The sequence below is a fragment of the Trachypithecus francoisi genome, unplaced genomic scaffold (assembly GCF_009764315.1).
Source record: "Trachypithecus francoisi isolate TF-2019V2 unplaced genomic scaffold, Tfra_2.0 Lachesis_group0, whole genome shotgun sequence".
Taxonomy (NCBI): Eukaryota; Metazoa; Chordata; class Mammalia; order Primates; family Cercopithecidae; genus Trachypithecus; species Trachypithecus francoisi.
In genome coordinates this window covers 121,946,342-121,970,369 of record NW_022681453.1, presented here as the reverse complement: position 1 = coordinate 121,970,369, position 24,028 = coordinate 121,946,342, and the positions used below count along the sequence as shown (strand labels likewise).

Sequence of the window (24,028 nt, the reverse complement as noted above, 5' to 3'; positions counted from 1 at the left end):
GTAAAGAAGGAAGCAGACTAGGTTATGGTATTCATTGCATCAATAAATTAAAAACTAACCAGCTGCTCAGGAAAAACAAACAAACAAAAAAGATACACATAATTGTCCTTAACATTAAAAAGAAATTAATGCTATGGATCCTTTTCCAGAAGACATTTTGTAATAGAACAGATGTCCTTAATGAAGTTAAAGTAAAAATAGTTTTATAGACTCCTTCTATTTTCTTGGTTTGTTTTCTAATAAAATCCTGAGCCAGTTAGATTTATCTGCAACTTTCCCTTTTTCTGCTCCATCCTATATTGCAGGCAGTGGATCCCTTCAGAATGAGTTTCTCAAGTTGTAAGGCACCAGTCTCTTGCTGGTTTCAGCCAATAGGACAATTGCTAGGACACTTAGTGGCAGAAGGAAAAGAGAAGCTGGACTATTTCCCTCTCTCTATCTTCAGTGGTGTCTCCAGCTGAGGTTACGTCCCTCATCTGTACTTGTGTGCACAGACATTCCAGTCCCATTGCTTTCTCCCTCTAGTCTAGGTTTAGTAATGGCTCCATTTTGTGAATCTCTGGGCTACCTGAGTATCCCCTGATTGGCTCATAAGTTCCTAATCACTGATGGAAACATTTCTCTACTTTAAATGCCTTTTACTTTAACTATTCAGGAAGTTTTCGGATGTATTCATTGGGTCCTGATAAATGCAATCATTCATTATAAGATAACAGCGTATCTTTCAGCTCAATGTAAACAATTTTACATTGGGAAGTCTCATGAAAAGTGTTATTATCCACATATTAAATATCCAGGGATGCTTATACAAAAGGGAATAGCAGACACAGAAGGATATAGGGAACACATCCCTGTCAGTCACTGAAGCCTAATCTTCAGGAAGAGCAGTAGAATCCACCAACACCAATACACCTGGTATTTCAGCCCATGAATTAAGTGACACATCTTCAGTGGACATGCTTCCCTGAGAAAATTCCTGGAAATGCACACCTGCCAACATCTTAGCTGTAACAAATCAGCGTAACCCAGAAAGAATATCCCGGAGAAGTAGTACCTCACTACTCTATCTACCTACAAACAACATACATGATTCACCTAGGACTATTCTTTTTCTGCAAATATAGAAGACATATGTGGAAGGTAATACCTCATCTTGCATATCCAGTTCTTCACTTCACTAAATATGTAAACTAGAAAACCTTTTACAACTCAACATGTATGCTAATAAAATAATAAACAGCTTTTCCAAGTTATCCACTAGTTATATGACATCACTGAAGCTTTTGAAGACAGTTACTTCAGCCCATAAAGCAGGTTTATTTTATTCTGATATCATTAAAGTCTTTAATCATATGGCTAACGTCCTAGTTTTTATTACCTGTATATCTGGCAATCTTTGCATCCCAATTTGGTCTAATGAGGCTCCCCAAGAGGGAGAAAATACAGTGGCTGGAGACTTTCAGTCTCCATAGTATTTATGATTCTTACTAGTAATTAATAAAACTGCATCACAAATTTATATTGCAGTACCATAAATCTGAAAATCTGTGCCCCCCTTTTGAAGTTTCTATTCTTGTTGTGGTGGTAAGTTATGTTTCTCAGCTTGCAAAACTGATCTGAACCACGGCAAAATCATTAGTTCAAGACCCCCGTGAGACATTTTTCCCAAGAAATGCATTCAAACAACATCTGTTTCTTCTCACCTACCTGAAAGACTTCTTAATATCTTCTGCCTGGATTGTCTTGAGAATCTCTTGGTATAACTGAGGATCAACTGTTCCTGAAGATGGAGTATCTGAAGGGCAATTTGTATGTACATAATAACCTATCAAAATCCCAAAAATAAATAAAATGGTGGCTATGCAAAGTATTTTTAAGAGGTGACAAAAGTTGCAGCGATTGCTCTTTGGTGCAGATCGTGTATAATGGGTAATGTAGTCAGATTCTTCTTGAAGTCTCCGGAACCTTCCTTTGGGTGAAGTTGCTGGTTGAATGGAATCAAGATTGAGATCTATAGTCTCTGAATGCCCTAGGTTCTGACTCTCAGCACTGTCTAGCTGGAATTGGTCAAAACCAGACTCCTCTAGTTCCTTCTCCATGTCCCACTCTAAGTCAAGGGCAGTGGTTTGAAGGTCATCATTGTCTAAGTACTGTGAGTGTCCTGGAGCTCTTTGATCTGCATTGATCTTCTGATAGGCCATTTTTTTACCTGTGAAAATAAGAAAAATATATTTTAATAAAATAAACACACAATTAAAAAAACTAACAAGGTGAAAACAAAACAGTAAGCCATATTAGGCATCCATAAAATTTTAGTGATTATAATACAGGGAATTAAATTATCCTTATAGAAACTCGTATTTTATTTAATTAATTTTATACTTTTCTGTTGATGTCACTATAGGAAAGGAAAACAAAAGAAAAACGAAAGTAGAACGTATTTAGTGGAAAAGCTATGAGAAAACAAAATTACACACACACACCACACACACACACACACACACACACACACCCCATTAATTTTTGAAGCTCAGGAGAATAACAACAGTCATGAATGCACAATTATATTGAAGGATGATGCAATGTAGAAGGCAAAATTAAACCTTCATGGTTACAAAATAACTTTTAAAAATTGAAGACAAAAGTAATAAAGCTGTGATTTGGTAAGTTAAAGGGGAAAAATAATAAAAGCCCTGGAATGATTACATTGCCAGAGCTAGTATTAAAAACACAAATTCATTGTAAGAATAGGCACAACAACTAAATGAAGTATGAATTCTACAAGAAGCAAAATCTGTTATGTTACAGATTCATAACTTACCAAAAAGATTACAAAACTTTAAGACTATGAGAAAGGACCGAGATGTCCCAAGAAATTAGTGACATGAATTGGCCTGGCTCAGTGAACTTTAAATAAAAGTCTGGGATGGCATCAATCCAAAGAGGAAAGCCTTTTGCCAGCCTAGGAGAGTTTGGTTTCATAACCTTGCTACAGGAGTGGCAGATGGAGGTTCTTCTCCCCTGCACAGCTTTGGATGACAGCTTGTTGTATCCTGCTGAGTGGTATTAGGAAAACTGAGCTAATTAACTGCAAGTGGTCTTAAGCCTGTATTCAGTAACCCACTGGTGTATTATGGCTGCAGATTAAGAGTATTTATACTTAAATATTCTGTGTATTAGATTTTTCACCCCAGCTGGATCTTAGATCCCTCACAATGTTTTATGATTTTTCTGTATGTCCTACTGTGGTGGGCAAAGAACACAGTTCAACTGATAATTGATTAGCTAATTGCCTTGGGAATTGTGGTGGACAAGTAAATTCCTATGAAAAAGAGAAAACAAGGATTTCACAAAGAGAGTGGCACTTATGTACAGAATTATGGCCATACCTACCTCCAATCTTGGCTAGCTGAGGCCCATATAATTAAAATTTCCTAAATTTTAAGGCAGTTCAAATATAACGAAATATTACATTTTATAAAATAAAAACTGTAATTCTGACTAGAATTTTCATATGCTACCCTAAAATCTAGGAATCATTCTTACCCAGCATTGATTCAATAAAGATAATTATCTGATGCATGCCAGGCAGAGATAAGTAATGAAGAGAAATAAATAGGACCGTATTCCACAAATAGGGAACCATCAAATCAGAGAGACAATGCACAAACAAACAAAAAAGTGAGATAAAATATACAAAGTGTCAGTGAAACTCAGGGGTGATTGATTCTATCAGAAAATACAAGAAATAATTATTTTTAAAAAGTGACCTCTAAGTTGCTTTTGCAAGAGAGGAGGGTGTGAGAGGAGAATACCTAGAAAAGGGAAAAATTTACAAACACAAAGGGAGGATAAGAATGCCCCACTTGAAAACCCTAGAGTGGTATGCTATGACTGAGCATAGTGCACAAGGGCCAAAGATACTGAGGAAAAAACTAGGAGAAGGTGACACTGGACAAAAAACTTAACTTTCCTACAACACAGGGTCTTCGCATATGAAATGGGTATAATATTAATATAAACTTTGTAGTGTTGTCATTAGGATTCATTCACATAGTGAACCCAAAGCATCTATTGAGTAGTGGATAAGCTACATGAGTTAGAAGGAACATTTCTAGTCTTAGAGGAGATAGAACTGTCAAGGATTGGTGGGGAGTTAATAATTATATAATTCTGCAAGACATTGTGGAGATGGAGGGGAGGATGTATAATATTCACGCACACACACACACACACACAATAGTGTTTTGTTTTCTAACATTTAGTCTGTATGTAGAGATTAAAATATAAAAATCATCAAGTAATATACTAAATGTTCTCATGGGTCTACACTGATTTTCTTTTTCCCTCCTTCCCTCCATCCCTTCTTGTTTGACCTTGTTTCCAAAATGATTCAAGGAAGTGTAGCATTTGAATTCTGTCTTTGGGAAAATCAAGACAAGCAGAGAAAGGAAGTAATGTTTGAAGTTAATAATAACTATTCAGATAGGTTAGGTGATGGCTGATTAACTTACAGAAGAAGAAACTGAATCTCACAGGGTTTAAAGAAAATGTCAAAATAAAATACCAGAGGATAGAAAAAAATCTAAATAAAGCAGAATAAAGACTCTCTAAACACTTTAGAAACCAATTTATTTTAATGTGCTTTATAAACTGCAATTTCCTACCACTAGTCAATTTTTTTTCCCTTTGGCCTAAACATCAGTAAATTGCTGTTACCTTGATATGATATCATATTTACTGCTTTAACTGTTCAGCTTATGCATTATAGATTAACTTACTCAGATATTTCTCCATGCAGTTCTCTAGATTTTTTTCTCCCATTTTAATGAATCAGTGTTTCTCTCTCTCTTCTCATTCTCTCTCTCAAGTTGAATCATAGAGCTTGGTTTATGCTCAAAAAAGACTTGGCACATGGGAGTTACTAGAGAAATGTGAGATCTCTAATTCTGACCTCTAACACAAACATTCAAAGTCACCTCTCTATAAATCATTTAAAAGCCAACTGCAATGGCGAGGCAGAGTTTTCATCTCTAGCCTGACAATAGGCATTCCATTACATGTACATCAGCAATTTAACGCTCTTCAAACGTCAGACAGAACCATCAATTAGAATGTAATGCAGATAGAGATATTAACTCCTCACCATGATGGATATCTGCCTGACACCCTTACTACCACTTTTGGATTCATTACACATTAAATTTTCACTAAATTCTACCTTCCAGCAGAGTCACATCTGGGATAAAGGTAGATGAAGTCACTTGATGTAACAAACTCCAAAGTATTTCAGGAAAATTACCATGGAAATGAGTATGCAATGACATGCATGATAAAGCATTTTAATCACTAACTTGGTAAAATCAATTATATATGTCTTATATATTTTATATATCAATATATGTATATATAGTATATATAAATGTATTATATACATTTATAAAATTAGTAACTATTTCTATAAAATTATTTTGCCTTAAAAATAGTATAGACATGTTGCAAAAATAAACATAAATCTCTGCCCTGATAGTTTGTTTGCTTCACTTAAAACATATATATATATATATATATATATATATATATATATATATAACTCAACAAAAAAGAAACTATCAAATAAATAAAACTTTAGTAACATATTCAGCTTGGAGATAGCATAAATTATTCTATGGTTCTCACTGAGAATGTAGCTGTCTTAAAAACACCTCTACCCTCTCAGACAAAAACATATCACATTTCTTTTTATCAAAGCTTCACATTCTCTAGTAATATGAAAATTTTATATTTAAAGACAAATATTCAACAAAATCAGCATGTCTTAGACATAATCACATAATAATGGCATTCAATTTTTTATTACTGATGCACATGATTTGGTTAGTTTGTATTGTCATGATACTTTAAGATTATCCCATGTGAGTGATTTTTAAAAAGTACATGTAGTAGATTTTATAATCTGCATGAATAATTATCTAAAAGAGATATACTTTAGTGTAGAGGAGGTTATAGAAACTTGTGACATTTCTATGAATGGAAATATCTGTAACACCTTTACATGTTATATTGCACCACATGATCTGTTTTATAAAATGCAATTTTATGAAAAGTATAATATATTTTCCGTATTTTCAACAGATCTTATTCACTTAGGTGACATCTCTTTCCACCCAGGCCTACAACCAAAGACTAGTTTTTAAAATTCAACATACTAAGACATTTATCTTTTACATACACTTATCCCTCTATTATAAAAATAAAGCAGATACAAGTTGAACTGAATGGTATTTTTCTGGACTGTGACAGACTTAGATTCATAATAATGACTATCCATCTATATTCAAAATGTGATAGTTTAAAATAAACTGATTATTCCGAATGCTATTTCTTTCACAAATACTGGCTTAAACATCGTAAATTATATGAAAATAAAGGTAAGTATGGAAATAAAATGAAAATTTAATATGTAAAATATAATCTCTGATTGCTGCAGAACTAGTCTAACACAGTGTCTGGCAAATATTTTAGATAATAAATACAGATTAGACAAAAGTTTTTTAAAATGTTACATATTACTTATGCCACTTAGGAATATGATCACAGCAGTATTTCTTTCTTGTTCAGCAGTCATAATGAGAGAATTTATTACATGAATGCTCTGACCTTGTAAATCTCTAAATGAGTGGACTTCACAGTGAGACTATCTGGTTCAAATAGCAGTTTTGCTATGTAATTTAAGCCAGATAATACATTTGTGCTTAAATTTCACATTTGTCAAACAGAAATAATAACTACCACATTTTTGAAGTTATTATAAGGAGTAAATGAGATAAATTATTTAATGTGCTCAAAACATAGTCTAACACACTGTAAGTGATATGCTAATAATTATAGTGATTCACTCTTTTTTCCATAAATTCTATACAGCTAAGAAAATAGAAATATTTGGAGCTTACAACTTTAAAATGCAGGGTAAATTAAATCAAACTATGACCTGAGACCTCAGGCTTTAATAACAAGGACCTGGAGATGTTGAGAAATAAAGAATTCTGTTTAATAGTTCCAGGAATTGGTGATGTGTAATTGTAATTCTTAGTTACAAATATTGTTGTAGAACACCATGTTTATCATAGAAGTTTGAATTGATTCATTGACTATGATGTTACTGATAATATTTTAACTCCAACAGTATAACGGACTGTACAGATCTTATTAGAATTAAGAACACATATAAAGGCTTTCCTACTTGTAAAAGTTATTTTACAAGTAAAATAGATGAATGACTCTAGCAGATTACCTTTAAAAAATAAGGCAGGATCTCAATTTCCTATGATAATCCATGATTGAATCTTTATTGTACAATGAGAAAAAATATTCATATAGTGTTTCCTGAAGCTTTCAATGTCAAATCATGTACTGGTTTGAATGGATTGATTTGAGGCAAAGGCATTTCTTAGAAATATCAATGCATCATCAAAAGACATTCATTGTGCATCTTTGTGGAGCATTACTTTAGGTACTTTAACAGTGAACTACATAGTACCCATAGGAATTTTTAAATCTAAGTTTAAGAATATTCTTTATAGGCAAAAAACATTTGACATAAATTTTTCAGTATAAACCTACTTTATACAAATAGAGTCCATGTTTGTGGAATAAATTTTTGTTGTTGAAAGCTTTAATGGTGTCAACTTGAAAGCAAGGCAAAAGATAAAACTATAAAAATAGTAATTCAGAAGAGTCTGTTTCCTGATTTAATTCTTCAGTATAATGAGATTTTTTTTTCCATTTGTGGTTTTATTGAAATGGCCTTGGCAACTGCTATAGTGTATGTAAATGCATGAGGAAACTCTTTATTTAATTGCAGTTTTGTATATCAACCACATAAAAGAAATGACAATAATTATTTGTTGCTCATGCTTCACTAATAGATTAAATAGGATATATAAAGTAATGGAAATTATTATTTGTGCTTTATTTTAGAAAAAATAAATAAGTGAAGGCCGGGCTTGGTGGCTTATGCCTATAATCCCAGCACTTTGGGAGGCCGAGGTGGGTGGATCATGAGGTCAGAAGATCAAGACCATCCTGGCTAACACAGTGAAACCCCATTTCTGTTTAAAAAAAAATACAAAAAATTAACTGGGCGTGGTTGCGGGTACCTGTAGTCCCAGCTACTCTGGAGGCTGAGGCAGGAGAATGGCCTAAACCCGGGAAGCAGAGCTTGCAGTGAGCTGAGATTGCGCCACTGCACTCCAGCCTGGGCGACAGAGCGAGACTCCGTCTCAAAAATAAATGAATAAATAAATAAATAAATAAATAAATAAATAAATAAATATAAATATGTCAGTCAAAGCCTACTCTAAAATGAGTAGTACACTGAATTTAGACACAGTAGATAATCAAGTTGGATAACATAAACTAAAACTTCACCCTGAAGCCTGAGTTACGTTGATCACTAAATGACATGTAAAAGGTATGCTTATAGAATGTCAAATTAATGAGCTATAAATTGCAAAATGCAGTCAAAACCATTTGAAAAAAAAAATTAGTTGGTGAAAACCAGTTGGTTCATGCAAATTTGTTTTAGACACTTGCATATGCATGAGCACCTGCTAGTTCCCTGAGTAGGCCAGCCTTTGGAGCCCTGTGTACAACTGAAATTTGTGTAACATACCCTAAATGGATGCTTAGTTAGGCTCACCTGAGTTCCTATATTTATGGTAAAGTTTTAAAATATCGGAATTATATAATTCAATTCAGGATTTGGCAAACAGAAGAGCTGATTAGTATGAACCAAAACAATAAATTTTACGGGTGTCCTGAACTGGTAGTGTGAACACTTAGTATTATTTAGGATATCTACCACATAACTTTAAGTATCACTAATATCACAAAACTCCTTTTCTCAGGGGAGTGTAAATAATTCCTGTTCTGCCATGGGCTCCTTCTTTCTTGGTCCTTTGTGATGTCCAATTCCACCTCCACCTAGATTCCAGAGTATCTTTTCCTGCTTGTTTCCAGAAATATTTACTTCTTACTTCTATCAAATTTACATACTTTCTACCTTCAGAGTGTATGAAGTGGCTAACGTTAGAAACACACATACGTGAGATAAATATATCCACAAACCTACAAAATAAAAAAAGAGTGGAGGAGAAAAAATGTTCATATTCTGGCTAAAAGAAAGCCACTGTAATTGAGTTTTAATGTAGTTCTGAGCTTCACTACAGGCATAGCAAAGAGGGTTGTCTACAGGGTCTTCTCGAGTTCCATCAGCATTTTCCTGATCTCAGTTGTTAATGCATGAGGCTGTCAGTCTTCGCTGAAGGGTTTGTTTTTAATCTTACTTTTTTCTGTTATCTTTTTCTGCAGTTGCAGATTTCTGTATTGAGAATATACTTTCCTGTATCTAGTCAGATAAATCTATGAATGTCCTTTTATCTTTTGCACTTAGATTTTGATGTACAGAATAACAAGATCCCCATGATATATCATCCAAAATAATATGCTAATACACAATTCACTGAACTCTTAAAATGAGTCAAGAATTACTATAAAGTTAGGTCTTTACCTCCATTATGTCATTTAATGAAACAATCCTATATGTTAAGTGTTATTATTATCCCTATTTTATAGATGAGGTTATCTGAGACTTAGCAATCATTTTCCCAAGTTCTCACAGCTAGTAAGTTGGTATGTTAAATTTCAAAACCTACTCTTTTAAATGTTACAACATCAAGGCTTTCTTTTTTTTTTTTAATTATTATTTTTTTTTATTATACTTTAAGTTCTAGGGTACATGTGCATAACGTGCAGGTTTGTTACATATGTATACTTATGCCATGTTGGTGTGCTGCACTCATCAACTCGTTAGCACCCATCAATTCATCATTTATATCATGTATAACTCCCCAATGCAATCCCTTCCCCCTCCCCCCTCCCCATGATAGGCCCCAGTGTGTGATGTTCCCCTTCCCGAGTCCAAGTGATCTCATTGCTCAGTTCCCACCTATGAGTGAGAACATGCGGTGTTTGGTTTTCTCTTCTTGTGATAGTTTGCTAAGAATGATGGTTTCCAGCTGCATCCATGTCCCTACAAAGGACGCAAACTCATCCTTTTTGATGGCTGCATAGTATTCCATGGTGTATATGTGCCACATTTTCTTAATCCAGTCTGTCACAGATGGACATTTGGGTTGATTCCAAGTCTTTGCTATTGTGAATAGTGCCGCAATAAACATACATGTGCATGTGTCTTTGTAGTAGAATAATTTATAATCCTTCGGGTATATACCCAGTAGTGGGATGGCTGGGTCATATGGTACATCTAGTTCTAGATCCTTGAGGAATTGCCATACTGTTTTCCATAATGGTTGAACTAGTTTACAATCCCACCAACAGTGTAAAAGTGTTCCTATTTCTCCACATCCTCTCCAATACCTGTTGCTTCCTGACTTCTTAATGATTGCCATTCTAACTGGTGTGAGATGGTATCTCATTGTGGTTTTGATTTGCATTTCTCTGATGGTGAGTGATGATGAGCATTTTTTCATGTGTCTGTTGGCTGTATGCATGTCTTCTTTTGAGAAATGTCTGTTCATATCCTTTGCCCACTTTTTGATGGGGTTGTTTGTTTTTTTCTTGTATATTTGTTTGAGTTCTTTGTAGATTCTGGATATTAGCCCTTTGTCAGATGAGTAGGTTGCAAAAATTTTCTCCCATTCTGTAGGTTGCTGGATTAGAGACTTAAATGTTAGACCTAATACCATAAAAACCCTAGAAGAAAATCTAGGTAGTACCATTCAGGACATAGGCATGGGCAAGGACTTCATGTCTAAAACACCAAAAGCAACGGCAGCAAAAGCCAAAATCGACAAATGGGATCTAATTAAACTAAAGAGCTTTTGCACAGCAAAAGAAACTACCATCAGAGTGAACAAACATCAAGGCTTTCTAAGAGTTCCTGGAGTTAGCATAATGTTAACAAATGCAGAGATCTTATTGGCTTATTAATCACTGGTTATGGCACCAAAGTGACAATAAGCACCAGGCGTCTCCATGACCCTTCAATCTTAATAGTCCTGTCTGGATCCCCAGATCCCTGGATCTGCTCTGACTACATTCAGGACCTAACAGATCTTTTTGTTTTCCCTCCACAGCACCCTGGCAGGCTGTTTCCTGGCACTAGGGTTTTGAATAAGAAAGAATTGCTTCCAAGCACAGTGCTCTGAGGAAAAGACCACAACCTCTACTTTATTGTCTCTTCTTAACAACACTTATAATTTTTTTTTTTTTTTCTCCTGCTGCCAAGGGACAAAGAGAAAAGCAACTCTGCTAAGAACTTGACAGTTACAGTTCACATTCAACCTGCTGCTGATCTGTTTTCTGACATTAAAACCCTTTGACTCATCCTGTCCACTCCCTACTATGTGTAGTTTACACCGGAAAAAGAAGGCTTCAAGTGTGTCAAGAGTTAACACCTCAAGACAATCACCACTTGGCTCTTTGAGAGATATCTGCCAGGAGGAGCCTCATAGCTTGATAGATACACTGCAATTTTTTATCTTTTCAGCCAGTGTGAATGATCTTAAATTGCTGCTTTTTGACTATGACTTTTGGATTTCCAAGAATAGATAGTTGAAGCTTGTATCTACACAAGGCTACTAAAGCACTCTATTTTTCAGATGTTTCAAAGGTACTTTATTGATTTAATTTTTAAATATCTTTACTTTCAAAAAGTAACAGGTTTCTACAAACTAGAAGAGCTTTATTCTGAAATTATATTCCTCTGTTTCCTACAATCATAACACACACAGACTATTTAAGGCCCACAGTGGTAATTCAGTACACCTAGCACCTGTACTTTTTATTTTCTGAAATAGCTTTTCTCATACTTGTTGTTTTAGAAAGCAATGTTAATATATCATGATATTGTGGTTAAGTGGTGGGAAAGAAGGAGGCAGCTCGGAGAAACACATTAGTACAGTATGTCTATGTTCATTTAAAATGTTGTTAGTAACAAAATTATGTTGACTTCCCAAACCTATATTGGGTAAATTCTGAAAATCTATTCTTTAAGGATTCAAGAGTAAGATCCAAATCTAAAATTTTAGTATTCAGCTTACACACTGTTAGGCTACAATCTAAAGAAAATTAGCATTGGTAATTTAACCCAAAATACTACCATTATACAATTTAGTTCTAGGTTAACTGCATTATGTGTTCCTTATAAACTAAAAATCATGTATATTAATCTTATATCTAAAAAATAGTTTAAGTGAATTATTATATTTTCCTATATAGTAGCAATACATTAATGGAAAGAAAACCAAGAATTGTGAAGTTCACTCATTACTAAGAAAATATAAAACTTAACTTGTAATTAACTGATGACAAAGTCAAGATTAAACTACTTTTCAATAATTATCTAAGCAGCATATGAAAAGGGAGAAACAAATTGTCCAAGATTTTGCTATTCTTACTTCTAACAAGTCACATCCATAAATATACCTATGTCTCAAGCTAAACAAGGATACATTTTTACTTTAACATTTCACATTAATATTTTTTCTAGGCTTCCCATTGATATAAAAAATAGAATTTTATCTGAAAAAAGTAACAAAATTATTATTTTAATAATAAAAAATTCATTTTTTCATAAGTAAACTTTATATATGATAGTACTAATTATCGTTAGCATTTTTAATAAAAATAGATGTTTAGTTAAAAAGAAAGGATGAGTAATACTCTAGCAATATGTTATATCTGTATGACACCTGGACATTGAGAGGTTAATTTTTATTACAAATTTATAGACATGTCTACTAATAGTTTTGGGTAAATTCAAGCTACTAAACAATTTACTAAAGACCATATTGAGCAATTCTTATGTCATTTATATTTTATTTATGAACAGGAATATAAAAAATGAAAGACCTCCAATGGCACATAAAAGTAATGCTGGTACGAAACTAAATGTCAGGCAAAAGGCATGAAAATGTAAGAGCCACAAAAACATTAAATATAAAACATTTAACAGAACTTTGATATAACTGATACCATTGAAAAGTCATTTATTATAATATTGTATGCAAAATGTTCAGAATTCACCTAATCTTTAATTTAAAATGTCAAATATTATTACTTTATCAACATGAATTTTAGCTTCTTTTTCCATTTCATTTTTTTGTTTCTGTAATGCATCCTCTATTTTTAAATTTATATATGTTTTCCTCCCTTCAGCCTTTCTCATTATTTCATTTTTACCTTTCTATTCTTAATAATTTCACTGTTGATATCTAAGGCATCTATTTTAAAATAATAAAATAACTGACCATAAAAAGTTCATTTCATTTTTTCTAGGTATTGAGAATGATATATTTTAAACTATAAAGAACCAGTGGATGTTTTCTTAGAAATGACTGTCAAAACAAAGACTATGCTTTCCTCTATCATTCCAAATATATCAGATCTTTATTTTTCAAAATGATAGTAAAATTTGACTTATCCATAACCTGCTGTTTGGAGTCATAGTCTCTGACCCGCTGTATGAAAAATGAAACAAAAGACTCTTTTCCCTAATGCTTTCACAAATACTCTCTTCAGCTATTGCAAGTGGTGAGACTTCTGGTTTCAAACATCCTTTATAATTATAACTTATTATCCCCAAATAAAATATCTATATCTTTTGAGACAGAGTCTCACTCTGTCACCAGGCTGGAGTGCAGTAGCACAATCTCCGCTCATTGCAACCTCCGCCTCCCGGTTCAGGTGATTCTCCTGCCTCAGCCTCCCAAGTAGCTGGGACTACAGGCACGTGCCACCACGCCCAGTTAATTTTTGTATTTTTAGTAGAGACAGAGTTTCAGCATGTTGTCCAGGATGGTCTAGATCTCTTGACCTTGTGATCTGCTCAGCCTCCCAAAGTGCTAGGATTACAGGCGTGAGCCACTGCGCCTGGTGAAAATATCTATATCTTAACCACATGTCTTAGGACCCAAAATATATCCGTTGTCTTTTCTCTTTTTCCTTATTTTTATTTTCATGATCCTGTAAAGGGTTTAAAATTAAAATTACTCAGGTCTCTTTGTTTCCTGAGTAATTTATAACACTTGCGAGCCCCCACAATGGAAATATCTCAGTTTCTGCAGAAAAAAAGGAGCATAATATTTAAGGATGAAGAAAACAAAAATTATGATAATAAAAATAGGAGCAGGCATTGCAACACGAGTTATAAGCAGTAATGACCTTAACTAGTTTCACTATGGTAAAGAGTATAATATTAACAGGAAAAACAGCATACAATTATTTAGCACTATATGCCCTCTACTTATATTAAGTAATTTAACATCAGGACAATACCATGAAGTTACTATTAAGAGAGAGAGTTGAAGTAACTTGCCCTCAATCATGCAAGTTTTGAACACAAGGCAGCCTGGTTCCAGAATCTGTGTTCTTAACCACTCTTCCATGATTACAGAAAGGAATCCCATGAAGGCATATTAGGAATTGCACCAAAAATAAAATACACAGGAGAACATAACTCAAATTCCCCAAAATCAAGCCCTAACAAAATTGTGTAGTATGACCTTTTCCCATAGGCTCCATCAGTATGTAGCCCCCTTAGAGTCTTTTGGGGAAAAAGTAGGGAGAAGATAGGAACTCACACATTCACACAAACATAGAGTGTCTATACTCTGTCCTCGCGTACCGCTAGTGGCTCCCCCAAACACATTTTGCACCCAACCACATGGCTACCAGCTGCCTATGTTTGTGATTTTTATTTTAGTTACCTTTCATTTTTTTCACAATTGACTTTTTCATTTCGGTTTCACCTCCAAGAATTATATCTTACTCATATTTGTATTGTCTGTAGTTTCATAATAATTCTTTGACAATAGAAATGTTTGACTAAATCCATAACTTTGAAAAAACCCTAAATAATTCAATAATTTCCTCCCATTTTTATGTATGCTCTTTTAAGAAAAGATATATACCTTAAGAGAGATCATTTAATTTAAATGTGACGGTTCTTAAGCAGATGGACAGTGAGACATATATTTGCTGAGGTGTCTTATGAACACTGTAATTAAGGCATGGATAACTTACAAAGAAGGAATTCTTATAGCCCTGAGTACCAAGAAATTAAACTACCTTGTTGGAGAGACCATATGGAGAGGCCCTGAGACCACGAGGAGAAGCAGAGCTAGACACCCAAACTAAAGTTCCAGGCATACGAATGAAGCTATCTCGGCCCTTTAGACCTGACTTGCCAGCAGGTGAGTACTACCAAGTGACAAGCAGTCAATGCCATGTGGAGCAAAAAAATAGGCCAGCTGAGACCTACCTATATTCCTTATCAAATAATGAGACATAATTAAATGACTGCTGGTCAAAACCACAAAATTTGGGGGGTAGTTTTTTTGACTCAGCAATAAAAGACCAGAACACTACTCAAGTTATTTTTATCAAAACACAAACCTGATCATATCACTTGGCTGCTTAAAATTCTATTCTCCACCAACATAAAATTGCAGATTCCTTTCCAAAGCATATAAGACCTTCATGTCCTGGTCTACACTTCCATTCTGATCCTTCCCACTACTTCCTGCTTTCAAGCCTCTTCTAGGCATACACAGTGCATGTTCTTCCTCAGCCTGATTTGCCCTCAGCTTCAGTTCTTAATTATAGTTAATTTGCTGAGTTATCTTTTATCTTTGAAGCTTAGTGCTGTTTCTTGAACCTGGTAGTTGCTCAATAAATAATAATCTCCAAATAGGTATAGCATCTTAAAGAAAGTATAGAATTTAGGGTCAGATAATTGTCATTTTACCAGCAACATGTTTGGTGGTAGGTATTTTACCTCATTCAACCTTCAGAATAGGATAGTAATACCTCATTTATATACTTTTGAAAATTAATTGATGAATAAAATTAAATGTTATAAAGGCACTTGATAAACTGTAAAACCCTATGTAACTATTATTGTTTTAATTACAAAATAATTATAAACTATCAGGAGTCAAGACAGCTAGGTTTGAAATCTGCATCCACAATTACTAGGTATGAACTCCAGAAAAAGTCACTGTTCTTCATAGGTAAAACTAGTTTTTTTGGTGAAAACTAAATGAAGTCATTTTATAAATGTATGTTTCAAGTACTATTTATTAATATTTTATTATTACTGAAAGGTCACAACTGATTAATTAAAATTGGTTAACATTAATTAAATGAATCATTATTTCACATGTATGCACACACCCAGACACCCTAAATTCTGAACACTGCAGATGTAGGGAGATAAATATGCACCATGAGTGCTTGAATTTCTCCAATCCCTGAAAAAGAAAACAAAGCCTAGAATGAGAGGATGAACTTCCAGGCTGTGTGTCAGATGTGAAGGTTGTTGCTGGGGGAACAGGGGACAGAAGATGAGAAGGAAGAAAGAAGGAAGTGGCTTCTGGAGGATGGTTCCTGGAAAATTTATCCTAGAGTTTACCAACGTCCAGTTCCTTAAATACATTACAAAGTTGTTATTTACATATGCCTTTCAGAACTGGTGTTTGTTATGTGGACAGCGCAGAGTTAAAAACTAAACCAGGTCCTATGTCTTACATCGCGAGGGGGATAATGTGAAGAGATCTATGGGAAAAGATTAATCCAACTCCCCTCCTGTACATAATACATTTTGAAAGGAATTTATCCAGAAAAATCCATTTAGCTATGCCCAAAACAATCAAGACTGACTGTGTAGAGATTGAAGAGCCTCAGTCCATCTGCTGATAATATTTATTGCTTTTTGGCACCTTCTACGTATTCACCAAGCCTATGTAAAAGAAAGCTATGTCTATTTCTAGGACAAAAACAGATGGTGTTCCAGCAGGTAATAATTTAATTAAATAGCTCCTAAAGCATGAACAAATTGTTCATAAAAAGAAAATATTTTTTATTTATTCTTTAAAAATAGGGAGGGAAAGAAAAAAGTAAATCACGTTTGACTTTTGTTAATGCAATAAAGGTAGGTTTCACTGAATCTCCTCTTCTTAAAAAATAAAGTGCTTCTCCCTGTCTGCCCTCCTATATTGGAATCAAAATTACCATAAATAAAAATGATATTGTTCATCCAGCATACTTTATCACCTCTAAGAATTAATTTCAAGTTAAACGTAGTTTGATAAAGTTGAATTCATATATTCTTAGAAAAGAATCCAGTTTATGATATCCAAATTAGCTGCATAATGCACTTTATGAATAAAACAGTATGGAAATAATAAACTACATATTTATAATAAACTTCAGACTCTAAAAACCAAAACCAGTCTTCCATTCCAGTTAAATCCACAAGGCCCTTTTAAAGCCCCTGTTATACATGGATTAAAGATGTCATTATTAGTAGAAAACTATAACAGTTTTGCATTGTAACTTAGTAAAGATTGTGTACTGGGTGTAAGACAGAAATGGGTATGAATCCCCAAATTGCCACTGATTGTGTGATCTTAGGCCAGAAATTGATGCCTTGAAGATTCCGTCACTTATTCTGTTTTCATAAACACACATACACACACACACACACACACACAGACACACACACACAGACACACACACACAGAGGAAGAGAGAGGGAGAGAGAACGACAGTGGTTATAGGGCACTGTGAGCCTTCAGTGGAAAAATTTCAATCACTTAGCACAGCTCTTAAGACAGAGTATGTGTTCCACAAATGGCTCCAAATCATTATTGCCTTTAAGATTATTAAGCAATAACAATATGTGTACAATATTAGAGCCATGAAAATATAAACCAAAAATGTACAATAAATGGTTCCAAGTAAATTATAATCTATCAGTAAAGAAAAAACTAACTTATATAAACACTTTAAAATCCAATTCGGAAGTAAATTGTGGGGTCTATCGTTAAGAAATCAGAAATGGTCAGGTTAAAGAGGGCTTCAACAAGAACCAAAGCTGTGCTTTTTTAAAATGGATAAGCTTTAAATAAAGAGATAATAAAGATGAGCTGGTGGGAATATGCATCGGTATGTAGGAGTCAGTGAGGGGATCTCCCTTAATGTAGAAAAAGGTACATATTAGAAGTCAGTAGGAAAGAAATTTAGATTGGTGGGATAAGAAGGGAGTCTTCATATGTCATTCCAGATTCTTCCAGGATAAAGACACCATGAGAGTTGAGTTTCACAAAATAATATAGATCAAGGAGAAGCTGGTATTCAAGACATTATTACAGTGAGGCAGGATAACTGGATTACCCCAGAAAGATATACAGATAGATACCAGTGAACATCGAAATCATTTACACTAAATGCTGATGAATTAGTTAGTACTCAAAGTGGATACACTTGACTTAATCATTTTATATTCATTTATAATTATACTATTATATTTATCATGTTATATTTGATAACATAATTATACTTATATAAATTTTGTCTTGTTTTGCTTCAGATAATGATGACAGCAATACATTTTCTACATTCATATCCTCAATCATATGGTTCCGACTGTTTACTGGAAAATTGGTTTGAAAGAAAGGTGACTAGTTGTTGGTCTTGCTCTGATAGCTGTGGAAACCATTTGCTGATGGCCAGTGTCTCATTTACAACCTATAGCAGTGGGCCCTTGGGGAAGAGCTGAGGGATAAAGGGATATGAAATATGCTCCAGGCTCTTCTGTTGCCCTTACATACCTAATATCCGGTCCTAAATGATTCAACACTACTGACAGTAACTCCAAAGACATCTTTCTAAAGGCAAAATTCAATCTTATATTTTTCTCTTTAAAATTACACAACATAGTTAAGTGGTTTTATGAATCTAAATTGTTTTAAATTCTAATGACAGGAGTTAGCAGATTTATTGCGTAGAAGATATTTACTAGGCACTGGGCCAAATTAGTTCTTGGTTAAAAAACACTAAATATAGGATGTCCAAGCTATTGAATCCCATTTTGATTTGTTCTTCCCACCCAGATAAGTAATGATACAAATGTTTCAGTGTGCAAAATGTTTAGGACAACTAATATTCTCATTTCCTGTAACCAATCATGTGTAAGATTTCAATGCTTTGTATATAAAACTCGTACTACCAAGCAGCTGCAATTCTGCTTGGATAGGCTTATATTATGATATATGAGCAAATCTTGCTAACTCTGGGAGAATAGATACTTTATAAAGACACATATTTTAGTTGTCTGATTGACACAGTAGACTCTCACCAACTTGGAAAATTCGGTTTAGAATTAAGGTAAAGTTGGAAACCTGAAAACTATTTTGATTGCATAATTTGCAGTTTAAGAATTTCAGAATTGAAATCAGAAATAAGTTATGTTGACTATGATAGTCACAGAAATAACCTCTTAATAGTTATTCTAAAAATAGTCTATATTTCTGGAATACATGAAATACTACCCTTAGAATATGGCAATTCCTATATTTGCTAGGAATCAAAAATGAAAGACAGAAAGCTAAATTGAAGGCATATCAAGGGCATCCTGAATGATTTACATGAATAATAGTTTGAGTGTGTGTTTACATGCATGTGTGCATGTGCAGTTAGCTCTCTCTTATGGTCTTTGCTCCTTCAGGGATCCTTCCTATTGAGTTTTAAAAAAAGCTTGCATATTCATTTTACCTTGAACCAGAAGATATGCACATGAAGAGTCATTTTCCCTAGTCTATATCTTATTCCAAAAATTAAAAAGCATTCTTTGATATGGAGTTGTTTATGTCAATATCTCGAATCTCTTGCTTTAGACCCAGATAGTTAGTAATTTGGATGCCTCTATCCAAAAACATGTTAGAAAACTTTTTCAAAATATGTACTTAAGATCTAGCATACTTATTCAACATTTCTGTCTCTTAAAACTTCATTACAGAAATCACAAGCAACAACAACAAGAAAAGATGAATAAACTGGATTTTAACAAAAACACGTTTGTGCTTCAGAGAACATAATCAAGAAAGTGAAAAGACAACCCACCAATGCGAGAACACAGTTTCAAAACATATATCTAATAAAATATTTGAGCTCAAATTATCTAAAGAACCCTTGCAACTTGATAATACAAAGGCAACCCAATTTTAAAAATGACAAATGATCTGAAAATAAATTTCTCAAAAGAAGATATACAAATGGCTAATAAGCACATGAAAAGACACTAAATAGCACTAATCATTAGGAAAACACAAGTAAAAACCACAATAAAAGATCAATTCACACTCATTAAGGTAGTAATAAGCAAAAAGATAGATGATAAGTGTTGGAAAGCATATTAGAGAAATTAGAACCCCATACATTGCTGTTGGAAATGTATAATGGTGCAGCTGCTTTGGAAAATAGTCTGAGGTTTCCTCAAAAAGTTAAACATTACGTTACTATGTGATCCAATATTCTACTTCTAGGTATACACCCAAGAGAAATGAAAATATAACACAAACACTTGTACACAAATGTTTTAGAGCAACATTATTCATAGTAGCCAAATAGTGGAAACAACTGAAATATCCATAAACTGATGGAAGGATAAGTAAAATGTGATATATCCATATAAGGGGATATTATTCAGCAATAAAAATGAACTAAATACTGATACACAGTAAAAAATGGATGAATCTCAAAAACATCTTCCTAAGTGAAAGAAGTCAGTCAAAAAGATCATGTATTGGATACTTCTCTTTACATTTAAGTCCAGAATAGGCAGATATATAGAGACAGAAAGATTACTGGTTGCATGGGGCTGGGGCAGGAAAAGTGGAGAAAATGGGGAGTGACGGTGTAACTGCTAGTGAAGGTAGAACACCAACTGATTGGATCACGGTGATGGTTTTATAACTGAATAAATTAAAAATCATCAAATTGCACACTTCATATGAGTGAATTTTATGGTTTGTAATTTATATCTAAATAATTTTTAAAAATTATTACATACTCTTATTATTGCTGTGCTGCATTTTGCTACACCTTTCTTTCCTAAATGTAAGATAAAGCTTCTTCATTTGGCTGGGTGCAGTGGCTCAAGCCTGTAATTACAGCAATATTTGGAAGGCCAATGAGGGTGGATCACTTGAGGTTAGGAGTTTGAAAACAGCCTAGGCAACATGACAAAACCTCGTCTGTAATAAAAATACAAAAATTAACCAAGCATGGTGACGCATGCCTGTAATTCCACCTACTCAGGAGGCTGAAGCAGGAGAATTGCTTGAACCTGGGAGGCAGAGGTTGCAGTGATCAGAGATTGTGCCACTGCACACCAGCCTGGGTGACGGACTGAGACTGTCTCAAAAATAAATAAATAAATAAATAAATAAACTCCTTCATTTAATCATTATTCTCATTAAGAGTGTAGGTAGTCCGTATAGGCTAAAGCAAAAACGGTGTACAGAGGTAAAACTGTGTATTCCAGTCTTACAAAAGGAAACTTTGAGGTAGGGAAAGGTTTTGCTTTCACTTTCTGTAGTGCATTGGTTAAGGATTCCTCCCTTCCTTTTCTGTATACATGCATTTCCTAATAGAAAAACCATACACACCCATAACGAATATATTTTTTAAAAAGTAAAGCATTATATATAGGATATCAGAATCACAAGCAACTTTTATTTATTTATTTATTTATTTATTTATTTGAGATGGAGTCTCGTTTTGTCGCCCAGGCTGGAGTACAGTGGCACGATCTTGGCTCACTGCAAGCTCTGCCTCCTGGATTCACGCCATTCTCCTGCCTCAGCCTCCGAGTAGCTGGGAATACAGGCGCTCGCCACCGCGCCCGGCTAATTTTTTGTATTTTTAGTAGAGACGGAGTTTCACCATGTTAGCCAGGATGGTCTCGCTCTCCTGACCTCGTGATCCGCCCTCCTCGGCCTCCCAAAGTGCTGGGATTACAGGCGTAAGCCACCGCGCCCGGTCGCAACTTTTTAAAAAAAGTGTAGTTGCCTCTATTAGTAAATAGTCACATGCCACTTATAGTATATTTATAATATTACTATATAAATAGCATTGTCCTTATGCTTCTGTTTAATAATGCTAATGGAATGGTAAATATATAAAAAAGCTCAAATTCATTACATTTTAAATATTTTAAATGCCTTTTTGACAGCTTTATGAATAAGAATCAAAGTTAGAAATATTTCTGTCTGTGATTTTTTTCTGATTTCCCATACATATTTTCAAACACAAGACTTTAAGTTTAAATGGTGGGCTAGCATACACGGAAAAAATGCTGGGTGCTCCAGATGTTTTGTTTAACTTCACTGTGTATGTTATTGTTGTTTTCTTTTCCTTTCACAGACTAGAACGTCAAACAAAGTCACGCTAAAGGTCACTTTGATTTAGAAACAGCCAAATCTCCAGGCTCTCTCCAATCGTTTTACACATTTAAAGTTTGAAATATTAAATAAGCTGAAATAAATGCTCATTTTTTAAATTTCCTAAAACACTTCAAGTACTTCAGACTAGGCTTGTCATTTGAAAAAATACTGAAGAGCAGATATGAATAAAATTCATTTAACTTCATAGTACATCTGCCATTTGAAAACATTTTTTTTTTTTTCTTTTGAACACAGCTTAATGAATCTTTAAATTACCTTTCATTCAGTATCCACTGAGGGTCATTAAAAGACAAAGTCTAAGTCACTGCCCTTAATTATAGTCATCATATGTTATTATGTATTATTACAGAATACCATATGCCAATTATCATGGGACTTTAATCGATACTGAAAAACTACAAAACTGCACAAACATATCACTTGTACTATAGAACTACATTTGAACAATATCTTTGCACATAAACAGTACCTTTAAAGTATTTGCATTTGAGTGTATATGCTTTATAGATTTCAAAACTAAGTATCTTAGTATAATTGTGTCAGTTGTTTCCTAATTATATCTAGATATTGGACTACATTCCAACATATAACCAGAAACTCTAAAATAAACAGAATTATCATTATATTTAGATATCAAAACACATTGAGATCTAACAATGTTTTATACATTTGACTTCTAGAAAGTTGAGGTAAGTAACAAGTCAAGATATGTCCATATTTATTCATGAAATATTAGCGGAGGTTGTCATTTTCCTAGTCCCACTGTTGATAGTCAACCAACTTCCCCTTTTGTTTCATTCCTTCTGTGTTTTTCTTAGTTCTTAATGTTGTGTCTAGCCAGAAATAGTCTATATTACACATTGCTATCAGAGTTATCTTTTAAAATTGAGCATATTTGGTTTTGTCTCTGCCCCTTTTAAGAACTGTCTTTAGATACCCATTCTTCTCTAGAATAAAGAAAAAAGAAATAGCATGAAATACAGGGTTTGGCAGAAGCAAGACCTGACATATCTTTCACATCTCATCTAATCTTTTGTTATGACATTTTTCATTTTCATTGTATCGAGACAGAGTCCTTGTCACCTATCACCTGGGATGGAGTGCAGTGGTGCAATCTCAGCTCATTATAACTTCCAACTCTAAGGCTCAATCTATTCTTGTGCCTCAGCTTCCCAAGTAGCTGAGATTACAGGCATGCAGCATCACACCTGGTTAATTTTTGTATCTTTAGTAGAGACGGAATTTCGCCATGTTGCCCAGGCTGGTCTTGAACTCCTGGCCTCAAGTGATCCCCCTACCTTGGCCTCCCAAAGTACTGCAATTAGAGGTGTGAACCACTCACTATGCCTGGCCTGTTATGACATATTTTATACACACTAGTTAGCACCTGTGTACCTACTACCCAGCTAATCAATTTACCTTATCTATTTTTAGACTGTTTTTTCTATTTTAATATCTGTGCGTTCATAGTGAGTTTTTAACAGTTATAATAATTCAGGTGTCAGTTGTGACACAATTTTACTTGTTTGTGCATGTGTTAACTTGGTTGTTATTCTGAGACTGACTAGACAACTTTTGTCCCTTGGGTTTCAAGTTATTGAACCATTTAAGAATCATTTTAGGAAGAATGAGGAGTCCTGTTTGTTGCTGAAAACGTTCCATTGATATCTTTTGGTAAGTTCAGGAAATGATTA

General features: G+C 34.0%; 1 protein-coding gene across 3 annotated transcripts in view; it reads right to left on the bottom strand.

The window, feature by feature from the left end:
• The window catches only part of NAALADL2 (N-acetylated alpha-linked acidic dipeptidase like 2), a 967,958-nt gene that overhangs the window by 708,051 nt on the left and 235,879 nt on the right, over window positions 1-24,028 (bottom strand). For all 3 annotated transcript variants that reach the window (XM_033211735.1, XM_033211737.1, XM_033211736.1), the window contains exon 2: window positions 1,708-2,209. In XM_033211735.1, coding sequence (XP_033067626.1) covers window positions 1,708-2,209 — 502 coding nt within the window. The remainder of the gene's footprint in view (window positions 1-1,707; window positions 2,210-24,028) is intronic.